At 36.8% G+C, this 27,084-nt stretch overlaps 3 protein-coding genes across 5 annotated transcripts in view; 2 read left to right on the top strand and 1 right to left on the bottom strand.

Annotated features, from left to right (window-relative positions):
• LOC125741700 (carbonic anhydrase 4-like) overlaps positions 1-27,084 on the bottom strand; it is a 250,869-nt gene that overhangs the window by 19,919 nt on the left and 203,866 nt on the right. Inside the window, exon 10 of one of the 2 annotated variants that reach the window (XM_049012940.1) lies at positions 23,099-23,108. The exons of the other annotated variant lie outside the window; for it this stretch is intronic. The gene's annotated coding sequence lies outside the window, so the exon portion shown is untranslated. Of the gene's footprint in view, positions 1-23,098; positions 23,109-27,084 lie in introns of those variants that run through there. 2 annotated transcript variants of the gene reach the window in all.
• prrg2 (proline rich Gla (G-carboxyglutamic acid) 2) lies at positions 1,835-5,308 on the top strand. The gene is made up of 7 exons (XM_049012953.1): positions 1,835-2,308; positions 3,081-3,174; positions 3,340-3,503; positions 3,948-3,981; positions 4,311-4,443; positions 4,781-4,924; positions 5,103-5,308. Exons 2-7 carry the CDS (start codon positions 3,090-3,092, stop codon positions 5,149-5,151), a joined length of 609 nt encoding a protein of 202 aa, XP_048868910.1. The 5' UTR covers positions 1,835-2,308; positions 3,081-3,089; the 3' UTR covers positions 5,152-5,308.
• Positions 5,496-27,084, top strand: part of prr12b (proline rich 12b) — a 44,067-nt gene continuing 22,478 nt past the window's right edge. The window contains exons 1-3 of one of the 2 annotated variants that reach the window (XM_049012903.1): positions 5,496-6,816; positions 14,767-14,786; positions 23,796-23,953. In XM_049012903.1, the coding sequence (XP_048868860.1) occupies positions 6,787-6,816; positions 14,767-14,786; positions 23,796-23,953 (208 nt within the window). In that variant the 5' untranslated portion in view covers positions 5,496-6,786. The remainder of the gene's footprint in view (positions 6,817-14,766; positions 14,787-23,795; positions 23,954-27,084) is intronic. The other variant, XM_049012902.1, reaches the window with a different exon arrangement.

Below are 27,084 nucleotides of genomic sequence, written 5' to 3'. Positions count from 1 at the left end.
TTTTAATGATCTGTGCCTTTAATAAAAGTATTTCCTTGTGGTACCTGCTTGGGGTAAATATCCTCTTTTCTCTGACAGTGGACAATACCGGCTTAACAAAGGTGCTGGCAGCGTACAGTTAAAAATCATAATTATTAGACCCTGTTCAAAATTCAACAAAACTGTTAATTTTTCTAATAAAAATTAGGTGTTTGAGAATTGCTTCCAAAGGAACAATTTCCAAGAAGTTTAATGAAAATATTTTACTGATGCACTTAATGGAAAACAAGGAAAACACGAAAATAGCATGGCCAAAATTATAAACCCTCTGACAGTTAATAGTCAATAGTATAGCCCTTCTGACTCACAACTGATAGCTATCTCTTACTGAAGTTTCTCCCAAGGTTTGCACAAGTCTCCTAAGGGACCTTAGGCTATTCATCCATGGCAAATGGCTCCAGCTCATGCAAATTAGATGATTGTCAAGGGTGGACCTTAACCTGCAGCTCTCGCCAAAAGATTCTCAATAGGATTAAGATCTGGGCTTTGAGACAGCCACTGCAGGACCTGATTTTGGTGTTCCTCAAGAAATTCTGGACCAACTGTGATGTGTGCTTTGGATCATTGTCTTGCTGAAAGACCCAAAACTAGACTGGCAGCAGATTTTTTCAAATTATCCTTTAAAATGTCAACCTAATATTCTTTCTTAATTATACCCAAACAAGGTTTTCTGTGTAAAAGAATTATACCCATTATACTCCCACCACCATGTTTAACTGTGGGAACCATGTTTTTAGGGTGCAAAGCCTCTCCCTTCCTTTGCCAAACAATAGCCGTATCCATGCGCCAAAACAGCTACTGTTCTGTCTCATCAGGCCAAAGGACAGACCCCCAAAATTCATCCCCATGTTTCAAATGATCCTGGGCAAACTTCAGCTTATTTCTGATGTACCAATGAATTTTCCTTGACTGATGATGTCGAAGCTTCCCGCAATGAAGAGCCCTCACAAAAATTATTTCTGAACTGGCCAGTTTGGTGACAATGGCCTTTCCAGTGATCCAGGGGTTCTTGTTGGCATTTCTGATTATTTTCCTCTCCAAAGTTGTTGGCATTTCTGATTATTTTCCTCTCCAAAGTCTTTGAGATCTTGAGCTTGCAACCACACCCAGCTTTGTTTTTGACAGAATGGGTCACTTTAAATTTTACAATATTTTTCATCTTACACCTGTCTTTTCTCTGAGGTCTATACTTATTTCTATTTTGGCATCATGAAATTATTTTTTGCAAAGAATATAAGTGTGATGCATCTCAATCTTGCCTTTAAGTAACCCTAGCCCAGCTCATTTAGGTCAATGTCTTAGAGTTCGGACCTAATTGATTGAGCCAATCAAATTATATTTGCTTCAGGTGTGGTTTGACACCAGAACTTTTAACTTTACCACAATGCTTCTTAGCAAATTTATAGGGGTTAATCATTTTGACCAGCCCAATTTTCAATAAAGTTGTTATACAGCAGTACAGAAGTTGTGTTTTTTAATATAAATGTACCAGTTGGAGGTTTTTACTTTGATGAATGTTTCATTTTGTAAAATCATGCCAAAATTGGACATAAATATAGGAAAATGTCCGATTTCTCATAGGGAGCTAATAATTATGATCTTAACTGGATATATATACAGTCCTGTGGAAAATTCTTAGGCACTCAAAAGAAATGTTTAACGCCATTTATCTGGGTAGTGCGCGATTCATTGCGGAAGCGAATATACGCTTTGTTTAAAGTATAACCCTCCTTGCGCAGGGGATTATGCGGAAATACTTTAGCGAACAACATACTGATTTAGACGACCGGATGATGTAGTTCTCTTGATTCGGAAGATATGCGATTCATGTCTGCTTTAAACTTATATGCATAGAGATCCTGAGAAGTTTGTTGGGTTTTAAGAGTTACCATTTCATTAATTATTATACACTGACTGTTTATATATTGTTCATGTTTATATTTTATTTACTGGCTTTATTTACCTAATCAATTTTCTGTAACATCAGTTTCCAAAAATATATACTCCAGATTGTGCCTACAGTCCGTAATAAGAATACCGCAGAAGTTATCGGTTATTAACAGTTTCAGTAGACTGGTTAGTGAGAATAAGTGTTCAGTATATGTATCTTACTGAAATAGCTCGGTTCCTCCTAGACGAAAGGCATCTTGTCAAACTGGTTGACCACGTGATGGGCAGGGTACGTAACGAGGTGGGAATAAAATAACAGGTGAATTAAGTTGAGAAAGGCGTTTTCCTTCTTAATTCGAAAGATTCATTCGAGAACAGGGTAAGTACTCAACAGATATTATAGGTTAAGAGAGTATGAGAATGTTTCAGTATTTTATTCCGTATCGTTTGATGATCTATCGCGCGCAAGTCATCTTGTTAGCAGTAAAAGTTGCTGTACCATAGTGTTTCATAACTAGAAAATATTGTAGGCCTAAAACCTAAAAATGTTTCCTTCAGGTGTGCGGATTGATCGTTAAATGGGATGTTTTTTCACTGTTATGAAATGAAAGAATTCTGTAATCTTATGTTTTCATTTTTTTTTAAATCTCTAAAACGAAACATGATTTTAATCTTGATATATTATTGCATTCACAATGTCACAGTAATATACGTACAAACATATAACTTGTAACTAAAGTTCTCTATTATGTACGTATATGTATATCATATGCATATAATTTACTAAATAAATTTACTCGGAAATTGTGAAAATGAAACCCTAAATGACCACGCTTTCTGTATCGATTTTAACACATACTTTTAACTCCAAAACTTTGTCTTTATATAAACTTATTAAAGTGTGAAATGGGGGCTGTATGGATTGAAATAGGATTATAGTTTAAACAGAATATTAAGAATTATTGTACTTAACATGCCTATTGTATTTGCCCCTAGATGGCGACAGAGACAAGCAAAGCAGTTAATACCCATAATACACGATAAACGTTATTATGCTTATTGTTATGAATTGTGACATATTATTAGCTATCAATTGCCGACTTTCCAATTTCAGTATTATTCGGTATTAACAGCCATATTTTCCTTTGCAGGGTGTCATAATGTGGGGTTATTTCGGGCCTTGTGCTGCTTGTGTATTGATGGTGCTGCATATCACAGCGGCCAGGGTCATCTGCAGAAGTGATGGTAATTTTACCCCCCCCCCCCCCCCCCATTATCTCTGATTATTTAAAATGCTCCGCAGGTGTTATTCAATTCATTGTTATGTCCTTTCTTCTTTGGTAACCCCTGTTGCTCTTTAGTTTGTATTTGGCATTAATCAATGCTTTTTGTACAACTATGTTGACCTAGTATTCCTTCCGGAGCAACCTGCCATGTCCTTCCTATCCCGAACCCTCCTCTATAACAATTGGGACTTTGAGCTAGTAGTGCCCGGCAACCTAGAGAGGGAGTGTATGGAGGAGGTATGCACATACGAAGAAGCACGAGAAATCTTCAAGGACAAGGCAAAAACGGTGAGAATGGGAATGTCTCGGTCTGAAGCTACTTGCTGTGAGGACCCTTGCGTTTAGCACTGTTGAGTATCTGGTGGTTCTTGGTAAGGGCAGCGGATAATGCCGGTGGTGAAACATGTCTCATCCCTTGAAACGTCCTTCTGTTTGTACTCTTACCAAGCAAAATTCGCCTGAAGTGCTCACAAACTATTCAGCTATATCAAAGAGAGAACCTGAGACATTTTAATTCTTTCAGTTGATGAACCGTGTTTAAAAATAATATTAACTGACACATATCTAGCATTGCTGTATTCTAACTGATTTTAAAACATCCTAACTTGCGGGTGATCATGTTAGTGTCACATTCTGTTTGGGCACTATTGCAAAAGACTATAATGGTGATGATGAAGCATTATAGAGTGATGTTACATACTATTTATAACCAGGGTATTTTTTTCTCCTCAGGATGATTTTTGGAAAAAGTATAAGGATCAACATGGTAAAGAAACAGACTTTTAAAATTTGTGTGTAGATAGGTAATGATAATTAATCTCTGCAATGGTACGATAATTTGATTTTTCTGATACAAATGACTACTCTATTCATGTTTGAGAGTTTAAAATATTTTTTGTAGTTGATAGTTCAGATTATATAGTTACTAAGTAATACTATTTATGTATTTGAGTTTAATTTGATTGTGAAATATTTTTAATTCCATTCCAGTTATCAGACTTAATCTGACAACAAATGTGTACATTTAGTTTCTGTTTGGCAAGTCTCACAGTGTTGTGTGTGTTGTAAGTACATTCAGAGTCACCTGTGTTTCAGCCTACGCACCTAAACTGGACACATCAGGCATGGTGGCTGGGATTGTTGCTGCGGTGGTGATAGTGTTTTTTGCGGCTATACTCATCTGCTACTGTTCCAGAAGAAGGAACAAGAATAAGAGGACAGGGCAAAGGTAAAATGTGCCTGGGTCTCACGTGTGTGTATGTGTATTTTGTTAGTCACATTATTTCTAACTGACTACTTTCACAGACTTAAATATGCGTGAGAAATACATAGAGCAACCACTGGTAATGCTGATACCTGAATATAGAAAAATTGAGTGATGGGAGGAATCATAGTTTTGTTAATCTAGAATGGCTTATTATTATTATTATTATTGTTGTTGTTATTTGTTGTGTTTGTTCATCCATTTTCTAACTATTTGTCCTGGTCAGAGTTGCAGAGTATGAATAATAATGTTGATGATAATAATAACACATTTTCCACTTCCACTTTTCCATCTTTCACAGCGTTCCAGTGACGATGCCTGCAGATATAGTCATTCCCCCCGAGTCGGTTCCCCTGTCTGGAATAGGAGCTCCAGGACTGCCATCTTATAACGAAGCCATCAGTCGCACTGGACAGCACGACCTACCACCACCTCCTTACTTGGGGTTTGTATTTATCCTTTCCCCATGTTCCTGTGTGTGTATTTTTTCAGATGTGGCTACTTATGGTGCGGTGCATACAGTATTTCTGTTTGATTATCTAGGCTGTTTGTGAACAGTTTCCTTATTTATTGTAAAAATATTTTATTATATTATTTTTGCTGCCTCTGTATTCCTTTTTCAGGGATGATGAACAAGGTGAACCAAACCCCCCTGATACTGAAAACAACTGAGAAGTTAAGGGTGAACAGAAATGGTGGAGAAGATTCTGCAGTGACTCTTGGTTTTTAAAAATGATTGAGGCGTAAAAAGAAGCATAAAGAAAAAAAACCTGAAAGATATTTCTTTTGTCCAGTATATCATGATACAATAAAGTGGAACTGGATGAGATTTAAAGGGCCAAGTCTTAAAATGCAACAGTTATAACGTCACATTTCCAGTTTGATTACTGATTTGCATATTTAGTATTTATATCAACTTCTTCCAAGACCCTTCTATTTTATTGTTTATATATATATATATATATATATATAAATTTCCTAATAAAAATTTTAAATATTATTCATTAAGGTCTGATGTTTAAAAAATCTTGAATTGTTACAATTAATATCCAGACGATATCCATCGTGCATACGCGTGCAGTGTGTGGAACAGATTTCTTGCATATTAGGCCTATAGATTAGCCTTTCACTTGCCGTTTTTTGCGTCGTAGTCCGTTCGTACAAAAAAAATCACGTGTATCTATCTCCGCTGATATATATGATTTTATATTTAATTCCCTCCCCTCCCCCCCTTTGTGGAATACTGGTCTGAAATGTATTCTGGGAATGGTTTTCACTTGTATGCAAGAGGGGAGGGGAGGGAGACACTGCGTGTGTGTTTCAGAGAGCTGGGGGACAGGGAACGAGCAAGCCAGGAGCTTTCAAATATGGCGTCTTCGGAAAAAAAATGATTGAAAAAAAATATTCTCAAAAAAACAAGGCCTAGCACTCAGAAAGCCCGCAGCCGGAGTAAAACTCGGATTCGGAGCTTCACTGCAACTGCGCCGTTTTAGTCATTTTAAAAGCAGGAGGTGAAGGCGCGTAAAACACCGACGCAACTCGGCATATATTAGATGCGTCGACAAAGCTAGCTAACTAGCTAGTTCCTTTGCTAGCTACCAACATTATATATTTGAGAGAGGGAGGGATGTACGTGGCAGCTGGTAGATACTTCTCCGGGGAACCACGTCGCACATTTGCCAAAGCTAAGAAGTTTATCGGGCAGGCAGGAGAAAGAACGACGGGTCGAGCCGAGCCGACAATCGGAAGCCGTCCATCCGCGTCCTGTACAGCTCTTTGATAACTACCCCCGAGAAAGGGGAGGAGAAAGACGCTTCGGAAAGAGACGTGTGCTCTTAGCCGCCTAGCACGCTAGCTGTCTGCCTATCAGCATTTATTCGCTAGCTAGCTAGCTAGCTGGCTTGCTAGCGCAGAACAATGTCCGTGCTTTTTTGCTCAAAGACAATAGCCAGATATTGAAAGAAACACGGCACAAGAGAGGGAAAGAGGAAAACTGATTTTTTTTTTGGTGATTGGTGTGACCCCCCTTCATATCTCCCTCCTCCCCTCTTCATATCCTCCTCCTTCCCCTCCACTCCATTTCGCTCCCTCTCTATGCCGTTTCCCATTCTTGAAGACTTGCTTGCGAAACGGAATAAACAGATATTGAAAATTGGGAGGAAAAGAGCAGACACCTTGTTTGAGTGCCACACTTTAGTTTTTTCTCCTTTCCCAATCCTCGCCGTTTCTCCATCTCCATCCTTCATATATTTTAATGGATAGAAATTATCCAGGTGCAGGATTTGGTGATTTGGGCGCAGGAACGGGATGGAGTTACGAGAGGTCGGCGAAGGCAAGGTAAGCATTTGTTCATGGAGCCAGTATGTTCTGTCCTGTACACATAAATGTTTTCGGTAGCAATGCCATTTGAAAGGGCGCAGTTTTTGCTTTATGCAGTCTGCGTTTAGTTGCGTTGATTGCATAGTGGGTCGCCCAGGTAGTTAGCAACCTTCTATTATTATTAACGTGGAAGGGGAGCAGATCTTAGAAATGCATGGAATGCGATTGACAGTGTTAATGCATGGCAAGAAAAGGTAGACAGACAGACGAAGGGAGGGAGAAAAGAGGGGGATGGGTTGGAGGATTCATCGTTTCATCAGAAAATACAAATCAAATACATTTTCCCCGGACTCTTTTCCAGAATGTCAGTTATATAATTTCATAGATTCCCCGATGCAGCAATTATACAGTATGGTACTTAGATATCTATTAATAGGTATCGGCACTGACATACCAATGACTTATTTTTTTATGGGTGCATGCATGTTACCCGCTAGCTGGCTGACGAAAATGGAATGTTCGAATTGTATATTGGGTGGTGGATCTGTATAGTTTAGCATGCATTTTTAAACATATTATTTCACCGAACGTCAAAATAATATCGGACGTTTCGTTATGTATCAGTGGTTGAATCACCCTAAAATGCAACTGCTGTTTGCTAGCAGCCAGACAGTTCACCATAACTGCCGTACCCGATCGTATTATTAACAATGCTACTTTAAGTTCAATTGTGCATAACTGTAAAGCTAGCCAGATAGCTTAGTTACATATGTAAGTGGCAACTGTTTGCCTCCAGTTGCAGGATGCATGCACATGATGAGGATTTCATGCAAATATTATGATGGTTGGCAAACCACAGCTGTTTACTACCCCAATAACCTGGTAGCTAGAAACCTCTTTTTCATTGCTTTCAGTTTGGCAGGATGAAAATCATGTTTCTGGGCCTTCGAGCAAATATACTTAACGTGTGCGTTTATAGGGATCTTTGGTCCTTGGATCAGTTTTATATAAACCGTTAGACAGTTAACGTATGTAAATAATCAGAAATTTGAATTATAAGCTTATGGGGGAAAAACCCCTGTCAACAACCTACATCTATGTGAGCTATTTTGAATATTTTATTGGAACATAAGCAAGCAAATGACATAAATAGCTTTTAAACGTCAGTTGTAAATAGGCCTGGCGTGTAATTTATTTCTGAATCTAAGCGATTACGCTAGTCGCGCGTGCCGGAGAGCCCATTGTCCATTCTCCGTCGCGCGGTTAAACTGAGGGACGAATCGCGACGCTACAAGTGACAGTGATCGGCGCTCGCGAAGGTGGCGTGCGGTCCGCGCGGCAGCCTCGCTCGCCGTCAGTCCTTCCGAATGACTGGCTGCCAGCCGAGGCCTACTTCGCTGCTAACGCCTCGCTACCGGGCGGCCAGTCGCCGTGACAACCGGAATAAATCTCTCGCGGCGTAGATGAGGATACCTGTCTGTCCGCTTGTCTTTCTGTCTGCATTTCTGTCCGCCCATCGAAAGGACTTAACCGCTTCTTCTGTGAAGTCAACAAAATTCTCGTTTATTAATCCTTTTTGCTGGGATATTTATTGTAATAGCTGGCTGTTTGCATGATGGTTGTTCCTGACCATATTAAGGGATAACCAGTAATGATTTTTTTAAATTAATTTTATCTAATTTATTTTTATTATTAATGAGGTCTTTTTGTCCAGCGATTTCTAGGAGGGACTGTTTCGTATTTACAGTTACTGACCTACGTTAAACTTTGCATTATGGACTTAACATTACCTTTGGACAGATAGCCTATATTAATTAACATTAAAATAATGTTTTCGTTTTTCTGTAGCTGAATGAAGAGTGGCAAAGTTACTTAGTAATAGTATGAACAGAAATTAACTACAAATGAAGTATTTTGATAAATAATTTATGCGCTATCTATTTCTGTATTAGGTTCTTGTTTTACGTTGTGATAGGCTGAAATCAGGAAGATGTAATTTACTCCTTGTACATGTGGGAACTTAACGTGTGGTTAATTTTGATAGATATTTTATTCTTATGAATATATTGAATAGTATGTCAGCTTCAAAACTGCAAGCATATAGGTTGTAGAATGCATCTTAATTCACGTTTTCATGTATTAATACTGAACGTCTCTTAAAAGTTTTAAATGTTTTGGTGCATGATTTGAATGTTTTGCATTCGGATTGTATATAGTTACCTGTCTAAATGTATTGTGTCATCACCCTGCATTAAATACAGAATTATGGCAGATGGGTGCATGCATGCATGCATTGGTATTGATATAGTAATGTCTATAACTTGCTCATAAATTTGTTTCAGTTCCATTAGCATTTCATATCTTTAAGGTATCAACGATATTCCACACTGATTATGTTTTCCTGTTGTATACTGGGAAGGATTAATAGTAACTGCAGAGACTCTTAAATCAGTAATGCAGGGCTGCAGTGTTTTTAAAATAAGACTTTCTTAGAGTACTCATGGTCAAACTTCATTTACTGGGATAATTCTCTCAAAACAATATTTAATATTTGAATTTTTACATAAGCTTAGACTCTATCGGATTTCCTGAATCCTATTATAACAAGGGTATGGTTCCATAATTTTGGGCCTCCCAACCCACTGTGCATGCTAGTGTTTGGACCAGTTGAGTTTTCTTAATTAGGCTTGATTGAGCTTATTGACTATACTAAAATGTCTTTTGAAATTACGATTTAGTCTAAATTGTTATCTAGAATATTTGCAATTTTGAAAAATGCTCAGTGAATTCTTTTGGTTTTCAGTATCAATGGTCGTATTCATCAAATGTATTTGTTTTTAGTACTATAGAACAATAAATTAAATACTTTTAATTGAAAAGTATATTCGGAACGTTTTAGCACAATGTAAGTAAAAATCATATGTAATCCTCACCTAAAGCGATTTAAATCAGGGAACTTGTTCTGTTAATATCTGTCAAATAAAATTAATATTTAGAGTTTCACTGGACTGAAAAACAATATAGGTGCTGGGCTACGTGGAAGAGGTTTGAGAAAGTAACGATAATTCATAGGAATTCTGAACCACCTCCCAGCAAAAGTAAACCTCTAAAGGCTAATTTTCACTGACAAACCACTGTTCAGAAACTGCAGCTGTCTATATTACAGCAAATGGAGGCTTGTTGAAAATCACTGTTTCCTTTCGTTTTTGGGTCACGGCGGAATTTTAAAGGGAATGCACTGACATCTTGGATTACCAATAAGGTCAAAGCAGGAAATCAGTTGTCCTTATATACTCCTTAAAAAAATCTAATTTTCATGCAAGTATAAAACAGTATAATATCTTCAAAGATGTATGGTCTCCCTTATTCTATGTCTTACAGTATGCCCAGCAATTGCATAAATAATAGGACTGCATAAAATTATTATTTTGTTAATTGATTAGTCATGTGTTTAGGGCAAACCTTAAACGTTATTTTATTTTATTTTTTTAAGTCGAAGTTGTAATAACTTAAAACAGATTCTCTACACTGTGTAAAGTTGCATAGTGAAATAAAAAGATCTGATGTCTCCACTATATTTAGCTTGCTAACAATTGTATTTTGTAGGATGTCATACAGTATTTTGATGGTATTTTCAAAAACAATGCTATTCACTGTATTCAGGAATTTTGAAATCATGCAAATTTTTAATTCGGCAAGTAGGGATGGGGCGATTTTGTCACCAAGATTTCGAAATATTGTACCATAATATCATAATATTGCCCAAGCCTAGTAACAACTTAAAAACTGTTGAAGTCTACAAATTTTATTACACTGCTTGTATTTATGTTTGTTGTGATATATCTGCCCTCTGCTGGTTTGGGGAATATCATTGTCATGCGCATACGCCGACCACGATAGCATCTGCATGTATAGACAAATGTTGTATGTCTGTGAGTATAACCATGCGTGGATTGGAATGACATTCAGAAAAGTGAAGCATGAACTAGGCTTAACGCAGCAGTGTTAATGTAGCTAGGTGGTAATGTCATTGTACAAATTTTATGCAGTAAACCACAAAAATGCAACTAATCATTGACAAAATTCATTGTGAATTATTTTTATTAATAATATCAACATTATCGGTTTGTTGTTGTATATATACTTAATAATTTCCATTTTGCCATGAACATTGATCAAAATGTACATGATAAATGATTTAAAAATATTTTTGGGTCAAACTCGTCTTAATTGCACTGATCGCTTCTCCGCAGCCTTCATAAAATGCTGTCCAGCTAGTTCTTGTGCTACGCAGCTTCTGATATTTTATTTTGACCAGAACAATATACCTTTTTACTGATATTCTGTTATTAGACATTCAGTTTAATTTTATGACATATATGCATAATTATGCAAATTCATAAAGATGACGACGACAGTTTTTAGTTTCATATGACAAGTTATGACAAGGTCAAAATCAGCAGGTTGATAATGGCAATTGAGCTGATATTCTAACAGTATTTCTTCAGTTTTTATCTGTCATTTAAAATGGAAACATGTGACCCATAATGCCTGTTTTTTTGTTTATAACCAGTGTCTGTTCAGCTTTTTTCCTGTGTCCTTTGAGTATGGCACTGTAGGATGTAAAATAATCATTAATGAAATGAATGCTATTTCTTGGTAGTGATATGAAGACTATGTTCTCATGTTGGTCAATCTGTATAAATGTATAAAGACAATAAACATGTCTTAGTACTAAGATTAATAGATAATATTAAAGTATACATACCCCAGGTCTAACTTCATGGATAGTCTGGCTGCTTGCAATTATTTCAGTTGAACATTAATGCTGTTATGGCAGGTTTTATTCTGGGTGAATGTCACCTGTTTGTTTACAGTAGTTAAGTAATTGAACTAATTGCAGTTTGTTGTCTAGCAGTACTCTATTAAAGCAGCAAGACTGATTGTATATCACAGCGTTTGTTGGTCCTGGTCCCATAGACCCTACATGAGGTGCTTTTTAGTTCATGTAAGCTCTTAATTACGCTTGACTGCACTGTGAACCAACCACGCAGTTAAAATCATGTGAATGTATCATGAGTAATTTTAATTATGAAAAATTAATAGATATTTCTACATATCTTTGGCTTTGTCCTTTGAAACAAATAAACCAGCATCAATAATTTCAATTAATAATTTATCCCTCAAACAATACACAGAAGGATTGATAAATATAAATACAATGAATTTCACGATATAGGCCATTTAGATTTAATTTATCAGAAATTACTAAATCATGGCAAGACAATTTTAAAATTATTTATTGCATGAAACCATTTTACAGTTCCATCTACAGTATCCTGTTCAGGGTTGCATGGGGGCCTGGAGCCAATCCCAGCCTGTACTGGACTGGGCTTAAGGCTGGAATACACCATACACTGGGTGCCAGTCTGTTACTGGGCACATACACATAGACTATGGGTACCATTTATCTTAACTGCATATCTTTGGGCTGCAAGATGACACCCACATGACATGGGGAGAACATGCAAAATTCACACCCAGAAGGTGTGAGGCAGTCCCGCAGTGTCATCCTGTTCCTAATGCATTTAAACTTTGTAGTGAGTATGCACATGTATTGCTGTTTAATTGTGTGGTGCATTAGGTTGTAATCCTGATTATGCCTATTTGCAGCTCACTTGGCACACTGAGTGTACAGGGTGGGTCTCAAGACCAGGACTGAGAAACAGGTATACCGTGATTAAAGTCTCAGGCAAAGTAAAATATTAGGCACATCACAAAAAGGCAGAATCATTCTGCTTGCATGTTTGTGTCCGGTGATGTTTTTTAGCTAGCTTTTAGGTTTTGCTGTTAGTCAGGATTTCTCCCAGCAAGTTGTCTGTTTTTGACTTTTTCGGAACATTAATGAGGTTTTAAATAAAACACATTCAGGATACCTACAGAGTGGTATTGGTGTTGTTTTCAACTGCCACTAAAACAGAGGGAGGAACCAAACACCTGAAAGGTAAACCATGAAATTGGTGGACCATTAACACTTTAATTTTTAATTTGGGCTTTATTTACATGTAAACTTGCATACCTCATGGCTCTCTAGACCTGCAGTTGCTGACCCCTGCTTTACATTGAACTCTTGTTCACTGGTAGGGTGGTTTAATCATGTTTTTCTTCAGCATGTTTACAAGGCATAACTTAAAAATGAATAGAGATCAGTGGTGCACTATTGCTTAGAATTTACTTTTGTCTTGCTATGTTCACTGCAGGATATGGCTGCTTTCCACTCGATGAATTCATGGGGATTTATGTTGAACCCCCACTTTTATTAATCGTGGAATCATACAGTTTATTTCAAATAGGTTTTCAGATGTAATACTGGTATGTTTATTAACCCAGTGTTTTTTTATTAGATGTGAAATTCATTCTTCTAGCCTCATCACCCCCATCTGTATGATTGTATAACATTAGCAAATACGCACAGAAAATACTGGAATGTGAATTCTTCCATAGTGGTGAATGTATTGTTTCACAAAATCACTTGCATTTGTTGATTGCTTCTGGATTCATTTGCTTAATTGCAGCACAGTAAGATTGAAAGTGTCTACTATATCTTATGGCTATTTCACTGCCGTCAGGTCAGTACAAGTATATTCTAGTTAAATTTTAGGGAAAAAATAAGCAGTTGGGAAATATATTCTCTCCAAAGCTGTCAGGATGTGGAGCCAGTTGACCCTTCCATCCGTACCATTTTTGTTGAAGATCCTCCATTGTTTTTCCACTGCGGTCGATTTTTAAATATCCATATGACATTGTGAACTGGAGGATGGGACAGTGGAAACTTCATTGGGTACAGAGGCCTCTGAATTTAACAGAATATAACTGAGTTTGGAGGGGGTTGAGTAAGGATTGTAGGCAGATTTCCCTAATACATTTCTGTATTCGTTTTAATCCATGTTTGAATCTGTGGCATCTTCATGGAGCAAATAAAGATGTCTCTTGGACCACCTATTGAGAATCATTGCCCTCTGTCCTCCAGATAATTTGGCATCTGCTTTCAAGGTATTTGGAAACTTTCTCCGGTGGCTGAATGGCTGTAATGTTCGAAAGACCTTGGTTTCAGTCCCCAGCTGCGGAGAATAAAAAGTAAAATGTTAAGTATAGTATTCACAAAAGAAATACAAAGTACTGACTACTTGTCTTTAGACTGTCTGCCTTGTAATGGCTGCTTTGTGATATCTAGTGATGATGAAAAGAAACGAAATACTGGAAACTCTTGTTAGGATGCATGAGGTATTCGTGTTCCTGCTAAACTGAAGACACCTGGAATTCTGTAGCCTGTTTGTCAGGCAGCCCCTTCTGTACACACAAGTTAATATGAAAGGACGACAAGGGTAGCATCTGCCTCTAATGGGAGAGTTCTGCCCTGCAGTGGCTGGCCACATGTCCGGGGCCTCTGGGGAAACGTACGATGCTGCGGGACAGAGATGCTTTGTCGCCAGCTCGATGTTAGAGTAATGTTTCCGGAAGATGAAAATCGTCCGCCTGGTGGGATTTGGGTGCTTTTCTTATACTGCGCAAACCTCATTTTTAACCTGTTATAGGGCTGTTTAAAATTGCTCCCCCTTTTGTCTCAAAATTATTTAATGCTATAATTGAGAAGTAGGCTACTGAAATAGACTGGCTAATTTAAAGTAGGACGATATTGATGCAGACACATCCATTTCCTTAATTAAGTATTGCCGAGGTTGCATCTTCTTAAAAAAATCTGCATTTTGACCTATTTCACCAGCATTTTTATTGAATTATTTTGGTATATTTTGTTACAGTTGTATGGAGGATGTAGGCCATACATCACCGACAAATCAAAGCTCGCTGAATAGGACATAAATGCTGTTCAGCACAGGATGGAAACATACTTAATGATGCACACAGATTGACAGCTGGCTGCTGTTTTGATGGTCTTTCTTTTCACAGGCATGTTCAGTGGACAAAGGGTAAGCTGCAAATTTGCCTTTAAAATATCAACTAACCTATCATCTGATTCAAATAAGACTGACAATTACGTTGAAGTCAATCAATCAGTTGTATTACTGATATATGGTCATTGCTTGTGCTTTAATAAATTTATTAACAGGCTAATTCTTAATCTAACATTGTTTTCAGTTTCTTCATACGTGACCGTGTTGACCGAAAGGCTACCAATTGCTCAGAATGATATTTAATGGAAAACAAATAATTTAACAGCTGATCATATCAATTTGTTGTTTTTTTTTTGCGGATCGGCTATTAGCTAATCTGCTTCCATTTCAACAAATTTTTGGTACCCTAATTCAGATTTTTGCAAAATGCGATGGATACATTTTATATGTTAAACTCAGTTGCATTGTTGCTGCACTGAGCAGCTTCTCAATTAAGACTGCCATGATTTTCATGTTACTAGGCAACACAATGCTTTAGAGGTTTTTTTCTCTCTCTATTCCTTTTCCACTTCGCTGGTCATCCTTGGATGATCTTTTTTTTGTTTACAGGGGCAATATGGTTTTAATATTAATATAATTGTATTTATATCAGGCTTAGTTTCTAGTAGAATTCTGCTGCTTCAGTTTGACTCCATTTTCTGAACTCAGTTCTTTCCTTGTGTGTAACGCTGGAGACTCATTTAATGCTTTGCCTCTTATTTCTCAGTCTCACTCTGAACTTCGTCCGTGTGTGTAGCCTGTGATGTTTTGTGCAGGTGGAGAACAAGACGCGCTGCACTTTAAGAGAAAGCTATTCATGGTTTAGTTGAGTTTATTCTTTTTTCCTCCTTTTTTGCTTCTGAAAATAACAACCTAAAGACAATAGTGTGGAGGAGATGGATGCTGTGTCTGGTTAGCTAGGTGCACCTTGCCATTAAGTTAAATAATATGTATCTATTTTAATGCTTTGTAAGTAACTTGGCAACACCAAGCAATAGTTGTGTCCCAGATCACCTCGTATCGTACTGTACAAGCATGTGTGTATTTAATCACAGCTAGCAGTAAGCAGTGTAGCAGCCAGCAAAGTACCTGCGAATTAGCTGGATGATGTGAAGAAATGGTTCAATTAATTATTTATTGGTGTTACAATAAAACGACATTTCCCAGAAGCCTTAAATAAATGTTAAAGGCTGTTATAACCTGGTTAAGGTTTGAAAATTTCTTCTTATAATCCTCTGTCAGCTAAATCCTTGGTTTGATATACATTTTCAGTCATTCAGGTCAATAGAATTTAGTGAATATGCGTTTAAATTTCTATTTAAAGAAGATGTATCAATAATACGCCAAAAGCTGAATTGGAAAACGCAGGCAAACATCTAAACCCCACCCCCCCAATATTTTTTGTTCAGTTGCATTTATCTCTTTAAACATTCAGGCTTGTAGGTTTGGGAAACCTGTAATTTTTTATAAAAGCAGTGTTTGTCAGCGAACAGCAGCAGGTATTATTGTGGCTAAAGGACATTTTGTCCAGGGTGGGACTTTGCCATCACACTGTAGACTAAAGAGCTTCATATGAACTGCCTCATTGAAATCTCTGAAGTGTAAATGAGTAAAACTGTACACAGCTTCAGGTGAAAGCACCAGTGAAGCAAAAAAAAAAAGAAAAGCAAACTGTGCGTCGTAACAGTGCATGAACTACACTGGCTTTGAGATGGAGCAGATGATATTATTATAATTGGGGAGAAATTTGAAAATAAACTTTGAGAATAACTTTGTTTTTTTTTTTGCTGTTTGGAAAAGTACTCAAGAACCAATCAGACAGAAGCCAAGTGTCAAAATGCTGGCAGTGGCTCTTTCCTCACACAGGGTGTTGCAGTTTTGTCTTTTGGTACCAGGACCAGTTACTCACAGTGACTATGCAGTATGCATAATTCTCAATGGAAAAGGTTTGCTTCTGACTTTAAGGAGCTTTCCCACTTCTATTGCCAACAAAGGGGTAGTTATTAACCCCTTATGATGTAACATCAATAATCGTCACATGCCTAAAACAGTTTGATGTTCATGGCATAGTTCTCCGTGAACACTAATAGAGAACAATTCTGTGGCCTAATAAGCATTGCTAGGTGCCACAACACTGGATACGTTCTTGTATAACCATCTGTGGTTCTGTTTTTATGTATAGGCAGCTTGATGTAAACATTACTCCACACCCACTAACCAGAGAGCACCCCCCACACTTTTGTTTAGTTAAAATATTAAAATAACAAAGCTGCCTCAAATCTTACTTCACATTTTTCAAATGATTTATTTAAATCATTTTCATCTACTCATCTGTCTTTTTTAACAGTTGCTGCCTTCATTATTACATATTGCAGCGATCACATCACACAAACATTATACAGCTAAAAGGTACTGGTGCCATCTTTATTGTGATTGGCTTATACTCAGGGATTGACATAACTGGTATGCAAGTATGCATTCACCTTTAAAAGCGATACGTGCGGCAATCAATTGTTGTAACAGCGTGAATGCGTACGTGTTTTTTGTGCATTTGTGCCAATATGACAAAAATGATCATGCATTTTAACCTTTATATGCTAATTCGTACTTCATTTGCGGTATAGATGATAAAATGCACTCATTTCTTGTCATATCGGTGCAAATGCACATAAAATATGTACATATTTGTGCAGTTGCATTAATCGATTGCCGGACGTATCACTTTTAAAGATGAATAGAAACTTTTGTACCAGTTATATCAATCCCTACTTATACTCTAATACTCATTGCTGCTCTGGCTTTATTCAGGTCAACAGGCTTTTTATGAGGAGGAATTTTACTATATCTTTAGTTAGTTGACTGTTCAACTTTTGCTGACAGCAGTACACGCATGTAGCCATTTGCCTTTAGTTCGGGAGTATGTGTACTAGACAGTGTTATAGATGTGACCTTGCATACATTTTTTCGCAGTCATATATGACATGTGGATAATATTTTGAACACACCATTTGTGAGGAATCCTTTGTCTGTGAATGGCTTTCTGCTGTTCATAATTATACAGTTTGGAGAGAAGTGGCAGTTCACAAAGATCTGGATGCTAGCTATGTAAATTGTTGCCAGATTTTGTTTGGCAGAAAGTCTTTTTATCATTGAAGGTCATCGAGTTAGAGAAGTCATGCATTTTTTCCTTTCCTGGTCAGATTTATGCTTTATTGAATCTATGAAAGGCAAAACAGGTTTTTACATTTTGCTTTTGCAGGCTTACCAATATCCATCCATCTTCTAACCACTTACCTTGGACAGGGTCACAGAGGGGACTGGAGCCTATCCCAGACAGGATAGGACACAAGGCAGAAGTACACATTCCCAAACACACCATGGACAATTATAGAGGTTCCAGTTAGCCTGTCTGCATATCTTTGGACTGTGGGAGGAAACCTCCACAGAAAACAGAACAGAAGTGGGATTTGAACCCCCAAACCTGGAAACTACTGCACCCTTTACTATGCAAGAGAGACTCCTCTTGTGCATCATGTGGTCTATAATTTGGATATATGTATGTATAATTTGCTTAAATATATAATAAGATATGTGATCATGACACAAAACTGTCCTGCAATGTAGGTTATTTAATGGTAAATGCATTTCACATGTTCACTAATTAGTGTAATAGATGGCTAATATGACTGAGGTGTTTTACGTTACACCTGCATAAAATAACCATTACTTATTAGTGTCAGAGGATGTGTTGCTAATAGCAGTGTTTTTGCTGAGAACCCTTGACGTGAGACTAGGTACCCGAGAGACAACAATTAAGAGGTTTAGGACACTAATTTCAGTCAAAGTTGCTGTGCTGTTTCTGTCTTTCTGTTATGAAGTGCTTCATCATATTTGGGTTCAAACTTTTAAGCCAATCTAGAGATGCCAGTTAGCCAAACTGCATCATTTTGGAGGATGGGAGGAAACTGAGCGACACATGGTGTGATTCAAACCCACAACCCCGAAGGTGTGAGACAACAGTGCTATCCACTGAGCCACCCTGCTGTCTTTGCCTTTATCGCAGCAGGGTAAATTAAAACAATATTCTAAGATGAAAATTGGCATGATTTTGTCCCACAAATGAAATTTAGGCACTGCTAAATTTGCAGAATCAACATAAAAATATAAATCACAGAATTTCATTCTATAAAACACATTAAGTCCTTAGGCTTGTTTTGGTACCTTAATCATGCTACTGTCAACATATTTCTTTGGCAAACAGTAGTGTGCTGAAGATAAGTTACTGGATCCTTTTGACAGTGTTTGACATTGCTTAATATTTTTCTGAACACGTTTTTGCACAATTGTAGAGGTTTAATGGATGATGTCATTATGTACCAAGCTGCATAAAGGTACAGCCCATTTGTCAAGTTAATGTAAACAAAAGCTAGACATATAAATAAATTAGACACCCGAATAAAGCTTCTGCTTTGTGTTGTGATCGATGTATAGGCATTAATCCAATTTATCCCAAAAATCTAATGTTAAAATGCTCCAGTCCTTTTCTCTATGGATCTGGATGAATATTTGTTAATTTGCTCAAAAAATTATTTTGATCCCACATGATTTGGTTACTCCAGGGTGGGTGAGACAGCTTCTTTCAGGAGTGTCAAGTATGATTTGAGTAGCCTTGTCTACTCAGTCAATCTGGGTCTTCAGGTCCTATTGCAATAACATCAATACAGTCATTACTATGCATGCAAGTACGCCTGTATGTATACTGTTTAGAACTGAGGTTGCATCCCAGGAGAAGATAACATCAGAAAGGATATAATGTAATTGTGTTCTAAAAAGGTTGTCTTGCTACCTAGTGTTAAGTTAGTTGATGAAAACTTCCTCAGTGAATAAAAACAAGACTAAAATGTCATGAAGAGACGATCTAAAACCGATCCAATCAGACGTAGTACCTTTAGTGAATGTTTGTCGTAGCTGCATATGACTAGATAATGTTGATGAACTACCTTCAAGCCCGTAAACCATGTATCCATCTGATGGGTAGAAACCAGGTGGTTCTGTCTGTAAAGACTGTCTGTTAACTCTTGCACCATTATGTCTGCACTAGGCATTATTACTTTAATATGGTGTACCATGGTGTTTTGAAAAGCTGTCAATAATAGTGAATGTTTGGTAAAATTGGCAGCGTGCCCATTACTGTCAGCGAATTGTATCAGCAAGATTAAAAAAATCACCAGTTGGTTTACACTAGTCTGACAGTTGTTTACGATTCTGAGAGAGCACACTTGAATTTTTTGTTTAATTCTATGTGCTGGTGTTTTATGTGAATCAGGATGCATTATATACAAGAGTTTTGTTTGAGACTAAATTTCGTTTCTTTTATTTAATGATGAAAGTTCATAAAGCCATTTTAGAATTAGTGCAGTGTTTCATATTACAAATTTACAACAGATATATCTGTTTCCTTAAAGACTGTATGTTCAAACCTATTGCCATGTGATAGCAGCTTTACGGAGCTTTCCTTCAGGAATCAGTAGAGGACAGAGGCAGACTAGTCTCTGTGTGTACACAGAAAATGAAGTGAAATTTTCAAAGAATTGTGAAAATAATGTATTAGACTATGACTAAACTTGTTAGTTTCATTGACTGCAAATACTGTAGATTTAATCGATTTAAATCTAAGGTACATTTAGTTGACCTAAATATCCTAAAATTTTCATTATCTAAAAACAAGTTATCAGATGACTAAAATAAACTAAAACCAGTTTGCATTTTGTTAAAAGACTACGACTAAATAAAAAAATGCAGCCAAAATTAACACCGTTCTCACCAGAAGCACCAGTGCAACTCTGCAATATTTTGATATGAAACCATGGCAAAGTCTTTGCAGGCCAATACTAGTCAAATTATAAAGGGCAATTTATATTGCTTAATAATAATAATAATAATAATAATAATAATAATAATAATAATAAAAAATGCAAGTTCAGTTTTGCTCCCAAAGACCTTCCAGTAATCACATTTCACAGCTAGGAAGTCCTGATATTCTGATAACTTTCTCTAAGCCCTATGTGCAATCAGTGTATCAGCATTAACAGGTAAAGGATTCTGTGCTGAGGAAGAGAACGGAGACAACTGGAGTTTTTTGTGTTGCTCAGTATTTCTTAGTGACAACTGAGTCAAATTTGACTGCAACATGAAACTGTTTTGTGTTTTACCCTTTGTAGTAGGAACTTTAAATTGCTTTGTTTTTACAACAAATGCAATAAGGCTCAGAGTAAATATTTGGATATGGTATTGGAAAAAGACAATCGGGAATTTATGGGTCAGGTGTTGACTTTGAGATAAAAAAATTACTGATTTGTCGAGTACATAAAGAAATATATATAATTAAAATAGTAACAGAGACAGGTTTTCTTATGTCAAAATCAAAACAGACTAGTTACCAAATATCTTTTCAAAGCACAATATCATTTTATAAGGCAAAACAATGAGTTAAACATTTACTCAGAATAAGTTAAAGCCAAATAACTTGTCATTTTGTACCATTAATCTCTATAGTAGGAGAGGAAGGTTAGTAGTTTACTCAAATTCTGATTAACTCTGAATTCTAAGACACAAATGATTAAATACGTTGGCATTCTGTATTAACTTCACACATCATGGAGGCCTAGTGTAGCCTGAATATTTTCTCCTCATATTCATATTGATATCATGGTTTGTTTGATGTGGAAAATGGAATAGCTTCTGAATGAATAGTTATTTGACGCTCATTACAGGAAATGCATTGGTTTCCAGTTTCTGCGATAAACTGTACCGGCATTACAGCTAAACAGCATATTGCTGTCTTGAGCTTTATTAAACCACATTGGGTATTTCAAGATGTAGCTTGTAAGTTTAGAGGGAAATAATAAAATAATTTTATTATTTTGTATTAAATATAAAATTTGTTTTTAATTATGCTTGTTTATAATGTTATTTACAATTATACACAATTGTAAATTTCGTGCCTGCACTTAGGATTTTATCTGCCATCGAAACCAGTTGGTTGGCTTTGCCTTGGTTACCCCTTTTTAGTTTTAAGGATTTTTTTTATTTAACTTTTTGTCAGTCGAAGCAACTGTAGAGTTTTCTAGAAAGGCTTCTCGGCTGGTGGTAGGAAGCCTGCACCACCCCTTTCAGCTTCCTGGCTCGCCGTAACACTCTCGCCCAGCCTGTGTCTGCTGCCGCTAGCAGACAGGAGGGCTTCAAGCTCGCTTCTGAAGTGGCTTGAGCTGGGGGGGGGGGTGAAATAAACTGTTTTTGTATTGGAGGGGGGGGAATGCTACCTGAATTATTTTTCTATGGCCTTCTGGTTTGTGTGTGTGTGTTTGTGTGTGTTTAGTTCCAAGCTTTAAGCTTTCAGCTTTTATTCCTCTGCTAATTCATATTTTTCTTTATCTCTGCGCATTTCTTATAACGTCAACTACTATTTGTTTAAATGTATGCAGTTTAAATACATCTGCACCATATATAATGTAATACATATAATACTCCTATATAAAAATGCATTTTAATTAAGCAAATGGGAAGCATTGAGGAGTTCTGGGAACAGAAATGGACTTGGATGATATATAATTGTAGATGAAGCAATGCTGCTCTAAAGAATATTACATGTAAAAAATTAAAATGGCCAGAGCTGCTTGACAACATTTTTTGTGTGTTAAGTAAACACACCCTCTATCTGTCCTAGGTTGATTTAGTGAATTAATGAGGTCATTAATAGCTTTTTATATGTCTGTATAAATGAACCTGTTGCATACTGTTTGGGAAATTGATTTACAGTATTTTCCTTGATTTATTCAAACTTATTTATTTATTTAGTATTACAGAATGGGTGTGAAAGGTAATTAATCTTCCAGACAGCAATGCAGTGCTTTACAGTGCCAGTGAGGGCATTTCCTCTGTTTATGTGTTTGTGTGTGTGTATGTGTATCTGTCTGTGTGTATGTGTGTGTCTGCATGTGCAAATAAGAACAAGATTAATTGCAAAATAATAAAAATTAAATAATTGCAGTGATTTGATGTAGAATCAATTAATTTTAGACAATTTAATGTTGGAAGTAGAAGATGATGATAAAGAAGACAGTATCCATCCATCCATCTATCCATCCATCCATCCATCCATCCATCCAGCTAGCTGTTAACCACTTATCCAGCAGAGGGTTTGAGTTGGCGGGGGGGAATCTATGAGCCTATCTCACAAGTATAATATAAGCCAATTAGGATGACCACACAGATGCCCGTAATTATGTACTGTACTAAAACTAAAATAATGTCAGATGTGTTCAGATTTATGTTTACATTGCAAGTAATCCCATATTAGGCGCAAAGCAGGTGATTAAAAATTAAATTAAATAAACATCCTGCTTCATGTTCCATATGAGTGAAGCAATTTTGTCTTGAAGTAACTCATATCTACCTTTTAAAGTTATAGAACTTTGCTGCAATCGTCTCTATCAGTGGAAAATTTTTTTGCAATAAGATGAATGAATTTTTTTATGCCGCTTTAATTTGTAGAAATTTTATGTACCTGATTTAAAAAATATTTTATTGCAGAAGTTGGTAAAAATGTAGTAGGAATGCTGATGTCTTTCACTTTTATTTCTTTACAGTACCTGTTTAATGTGCTGGCTTGAATAATGCATTCGTTTTTGGCGTCACAGTTTGCTGAAGAGCATTTGTGAGCACTGGTATTTGCTTCTGTTGTGGTGCCTGTGCTGTTAGTGCCATGACTATAAAACAGACATTTATAGATGGTCCTGTTCACGCTCATCCTCAGCCAGCGTAACTACGCAACTTGCGCAGTGACGCTTTGTCATGGGTCATTTCATTTATAGGAGGAGGTGGCCCTACAGTGGTGATTTTGTGTAATGTGAAATGTAAATTTGCATTTTTAGAAAGCCAGAAATGGCTTGCTGTGTTTTTTTGTAAACATCAAATGCAGATTGTAATGAACCATCTGAGTGTGTTCAGTTTTCGCTATAACAGATGAGTCCTTTTCCCTTTCAGTCTGGTTTACGGGAGCTCCAGATCATCCCACCCAGATTCGGAGCTCCTCCATCGTCAAGCGTATGCGACGCCCCACCCCCTGCAGGGCTATGCAACCAATCATCATCCTGCTAGTTCTGGGCAGGGCGGAGCCTGGGGGGCAGCGGGGCGCAGCTTGGGTATGTGATGGCATTCTTTGTGTTTTGCGTCCTGTTCGTTTGCCTGTCTGTCCAAGTCTGTCTTAAGAATGTAAGAGGCACAAACTACAACTTGTGTGTACAGATTCTGTCGAACTTACATTCTTTCGTAATAAATATTGTTCTCCTGTCAATGGGATGTGTGAAATATGTTTGTGTTGTCAGTGTAAGGCCTGTGAAAATGCAGTGCTTCTAGTGGCAAATTAGGCTTCGCTTCATAAATATACATTTCAGTTTCACATAGCAGTATAGCATCGTTCTAAAGTGTGTTACAGCATTTAAATGTAATATTATCTTGTCACATATCTCATAAAAATGACATATCTCATTCTTAAATTTGGGAATAGTTATCTAGTTTTTTGTTTGTTTGAATGCAAATACAACTATAATACCAGTCAAAAGTCTGGGTACCCCTAGTGAAAATTGTTTGTTTTTCAATAAGATAAAGACCCTAAGCAAACCTTGAGGTTATATAGTGAGTATTATCTTGTGAACAAGGAAAGAGATGAAGTGCTGTGACAGATGACCTGGCCCCTAAACCCTATAGAGTTGGCGTTGGAAAAGTTTGATCAACGAATAAGATCAAGGTAGCTGACTTGTGCCTAGAAACTTCTTCAGGACTGTTTGTGAAGCATTCCAGGTGGCTACATCAGGAAGCTGGTTGTAAGAATGGCAGGAGTGCACAATGCTGTCTTAGAAGCCAAAGGGAGCTATTTTGAAGATAATTTTGAAATGTTGAACACTTCTTTTAGTCGTTCCAATATTTGATATGTATTACTTAATTTCCTCATGGTGGATCTATAAAGTGAATAATATAGAGACGAATGCATTAAACACCAATCTGTATAGATATTTCACTGGTGCTGTACATGTATACTAATAGTATATCTGAAAATGTACCAATTATAATAAATATGTTCATTCTGTAAAGTGTGTCGATTAGCGTGGTCCTTAAAAATGAAAATTTGGAAATGCTAGTTCTCATCCCCTAAATTTATCTTAAGATAATGTTTCAGGAGTTGATGATTTTTCTAGCATGTTTCGAGGTTGCCCAAGCGGCTTCAATGGCTAAAGCAAGGTTTAGTCGTTAATCTCTTTGGTCATTCATTTGATTACTTTTCTTTTTTCATTTTATTTTCTGGATTACTATAGTTCTTAATTTTTGGTTCATTTAAATTAAAAATAGGACTTAAAAATATTCAGGTAGCAACTCTGCAATAAGAACTTTTTTTTACCTTTTGTTCTTATGTCATAACTTTCAGTTTCATGTATTTTTAAATCTTTACACTGTGTTTCATTTTGTTAGATTTTATCATTCTTGATTTAGATTTAGCTAAATTGACCAAATGTTAAGAAATATGGTAGAGAGTACTGTTGATGCTAAACTGCCAAAAAAAGATGTTTAGCACATTTTTGCTAACAATCAAATAAATAAGCTGAGAGATTGATAAGCATTACCGAGGGTGGATGACTAAACTAGGCTTTAGCGAGCTTGAATATTCAACCATAGTGTCAATTCATTGATCGCCGATTACAAACTCCACTTTTTGTTCTGTTCTTATTTATGAAAAAATATTGTCTGTTGCTGTACCCATTTTGTTTTCAGCAAAGTTTGGCTGAAATTTAGTATATTTTTTTATCATTTACACTTACACCCTTCGATCTTTGTTTGGCAACCTCTAACGTCAATTAAACTACGATTTTGCCAGGAATGTTTTCTTACAATGCATCACACGATAAAAGCGTGAGTGTATGGAAAAACTGGCATTTAAAAATTTGACTCATAGGTACGGACCACCCTAGCACTGATTTATTTAATTTTTGTAGCCCCTTTAATAGCAATGCTTCCTGTAACTAACAATAGTCGTCTTATTTGATAGGTAGCCCAAAATAATTTTCCAAATGGCATATTATCGAGAATGTTGTGGTCTTTTTCAGATACATTTTTGCATAAGGTAGCATGGAGAATGGTATTTGGTTTATGTCCATAGCTGAATTTTTTTGGAGTATTACACTTGTAGATTTAGCCAGTAACGTGCATTTTAAATTTCCCAAACAAACCAGTAATTGTTAGCTTAATTAGTCATGGTCTACAATGCATGTCTGTAAATGAATTCATTTTGGTTCCAAGAAAAGCCGCTAAATCATGTACCTCACTTCGTCTCCACCAGTACTCAGCTCTCACCTTTATTCTTATATTCACACCTTAAGTTAGCAAAATTGACTGGGGGAATCTAGCTAACTAACTTTTAAAAAAAATGTTATTGCAAAGTAACCCTACCATTGCTTTGCCAAATTGTCCACAATGCCAGTTATTTCTATAAAATTAAACATCCTGTTAAAACAAGAGAAAAAAGTGAATTTTAAGCCTAAAAAATATTGATTCAGAATGTTGACATCACTGAATAATACAATTGAAGACTTATTGACTTGAATAGGAACTGTCTGTCTGTCTGTCATTCTGCTTTTATACTGGGGCAAAAACAAGACAGCATGAGCCAAAGTATTATTCTAGGCAACTGTGTAGCTTAATGGTGGTCTTGATGGTTATGGTGATAATAAAAGAGCGTATATTTCTCGTATAATCGAAGAAAGCAGTAGAAAAACAAATGTGAACAGGTCTGGAGGATTTCTAAATTTTAATTGTAAAAACCACTAAAATTTTAATTTTTAATTTGCGGAATTCTTCATGTGTGTTTCACACCGGTGAGAAGAGCCTGAAATCGCAGCCAGTCTGAAATCAGACCTGTCTCTGAGGCTCACACATGAAGGGCCTGAAATCGCAGCCAGTCTGAAATCAGACCTTTCTCTGAGGCTCACACATGAAGAGCCTGAAATCGCAGCCAGTCGGAAATCAGACCTGTCTCTGAGGCTCACACATGAAGAGCCTGAAATCGCAGCCAGTCTGAAATCAGACCTGTCTCTGAGGCTCACACATGAAGAGCCTGAAATCGCAGCCAGTCGGAAATCAAACCTGTCTCTGAGGCTCACACACGAAGGGCCTGAAATCGCAGTCAGTCTGCAATCAGACCTGTCTCTGAGGCTCACACACGAAGGGCCTGAAATCACAGTCAGTCTGCAATCAGACCTGTCTCTGAGGCTCACACACGAAG

This window comes from Brienomyrus brachyistius, chromosome 5 (assembly GCF_023856365.1).
Source record: "Brienomyrus brachyistius isolate T26 chromosome 5, BBRACH_0.4, whole genome shotgun sequence".
In the NCBI taxonomy this organism is placed as follows: domain Eukaryota; kingdom Metazoa; phylum Chordata; class Actinopteri; order Osteoglossiformes; family Mormyridae; genus Brienomyrus; species Brienomyrus brachyistius.
Note: the sequence above shows the minus strand (reverse complement) of the source record. Positions and strands in the feature narration are given on the sequence as shown.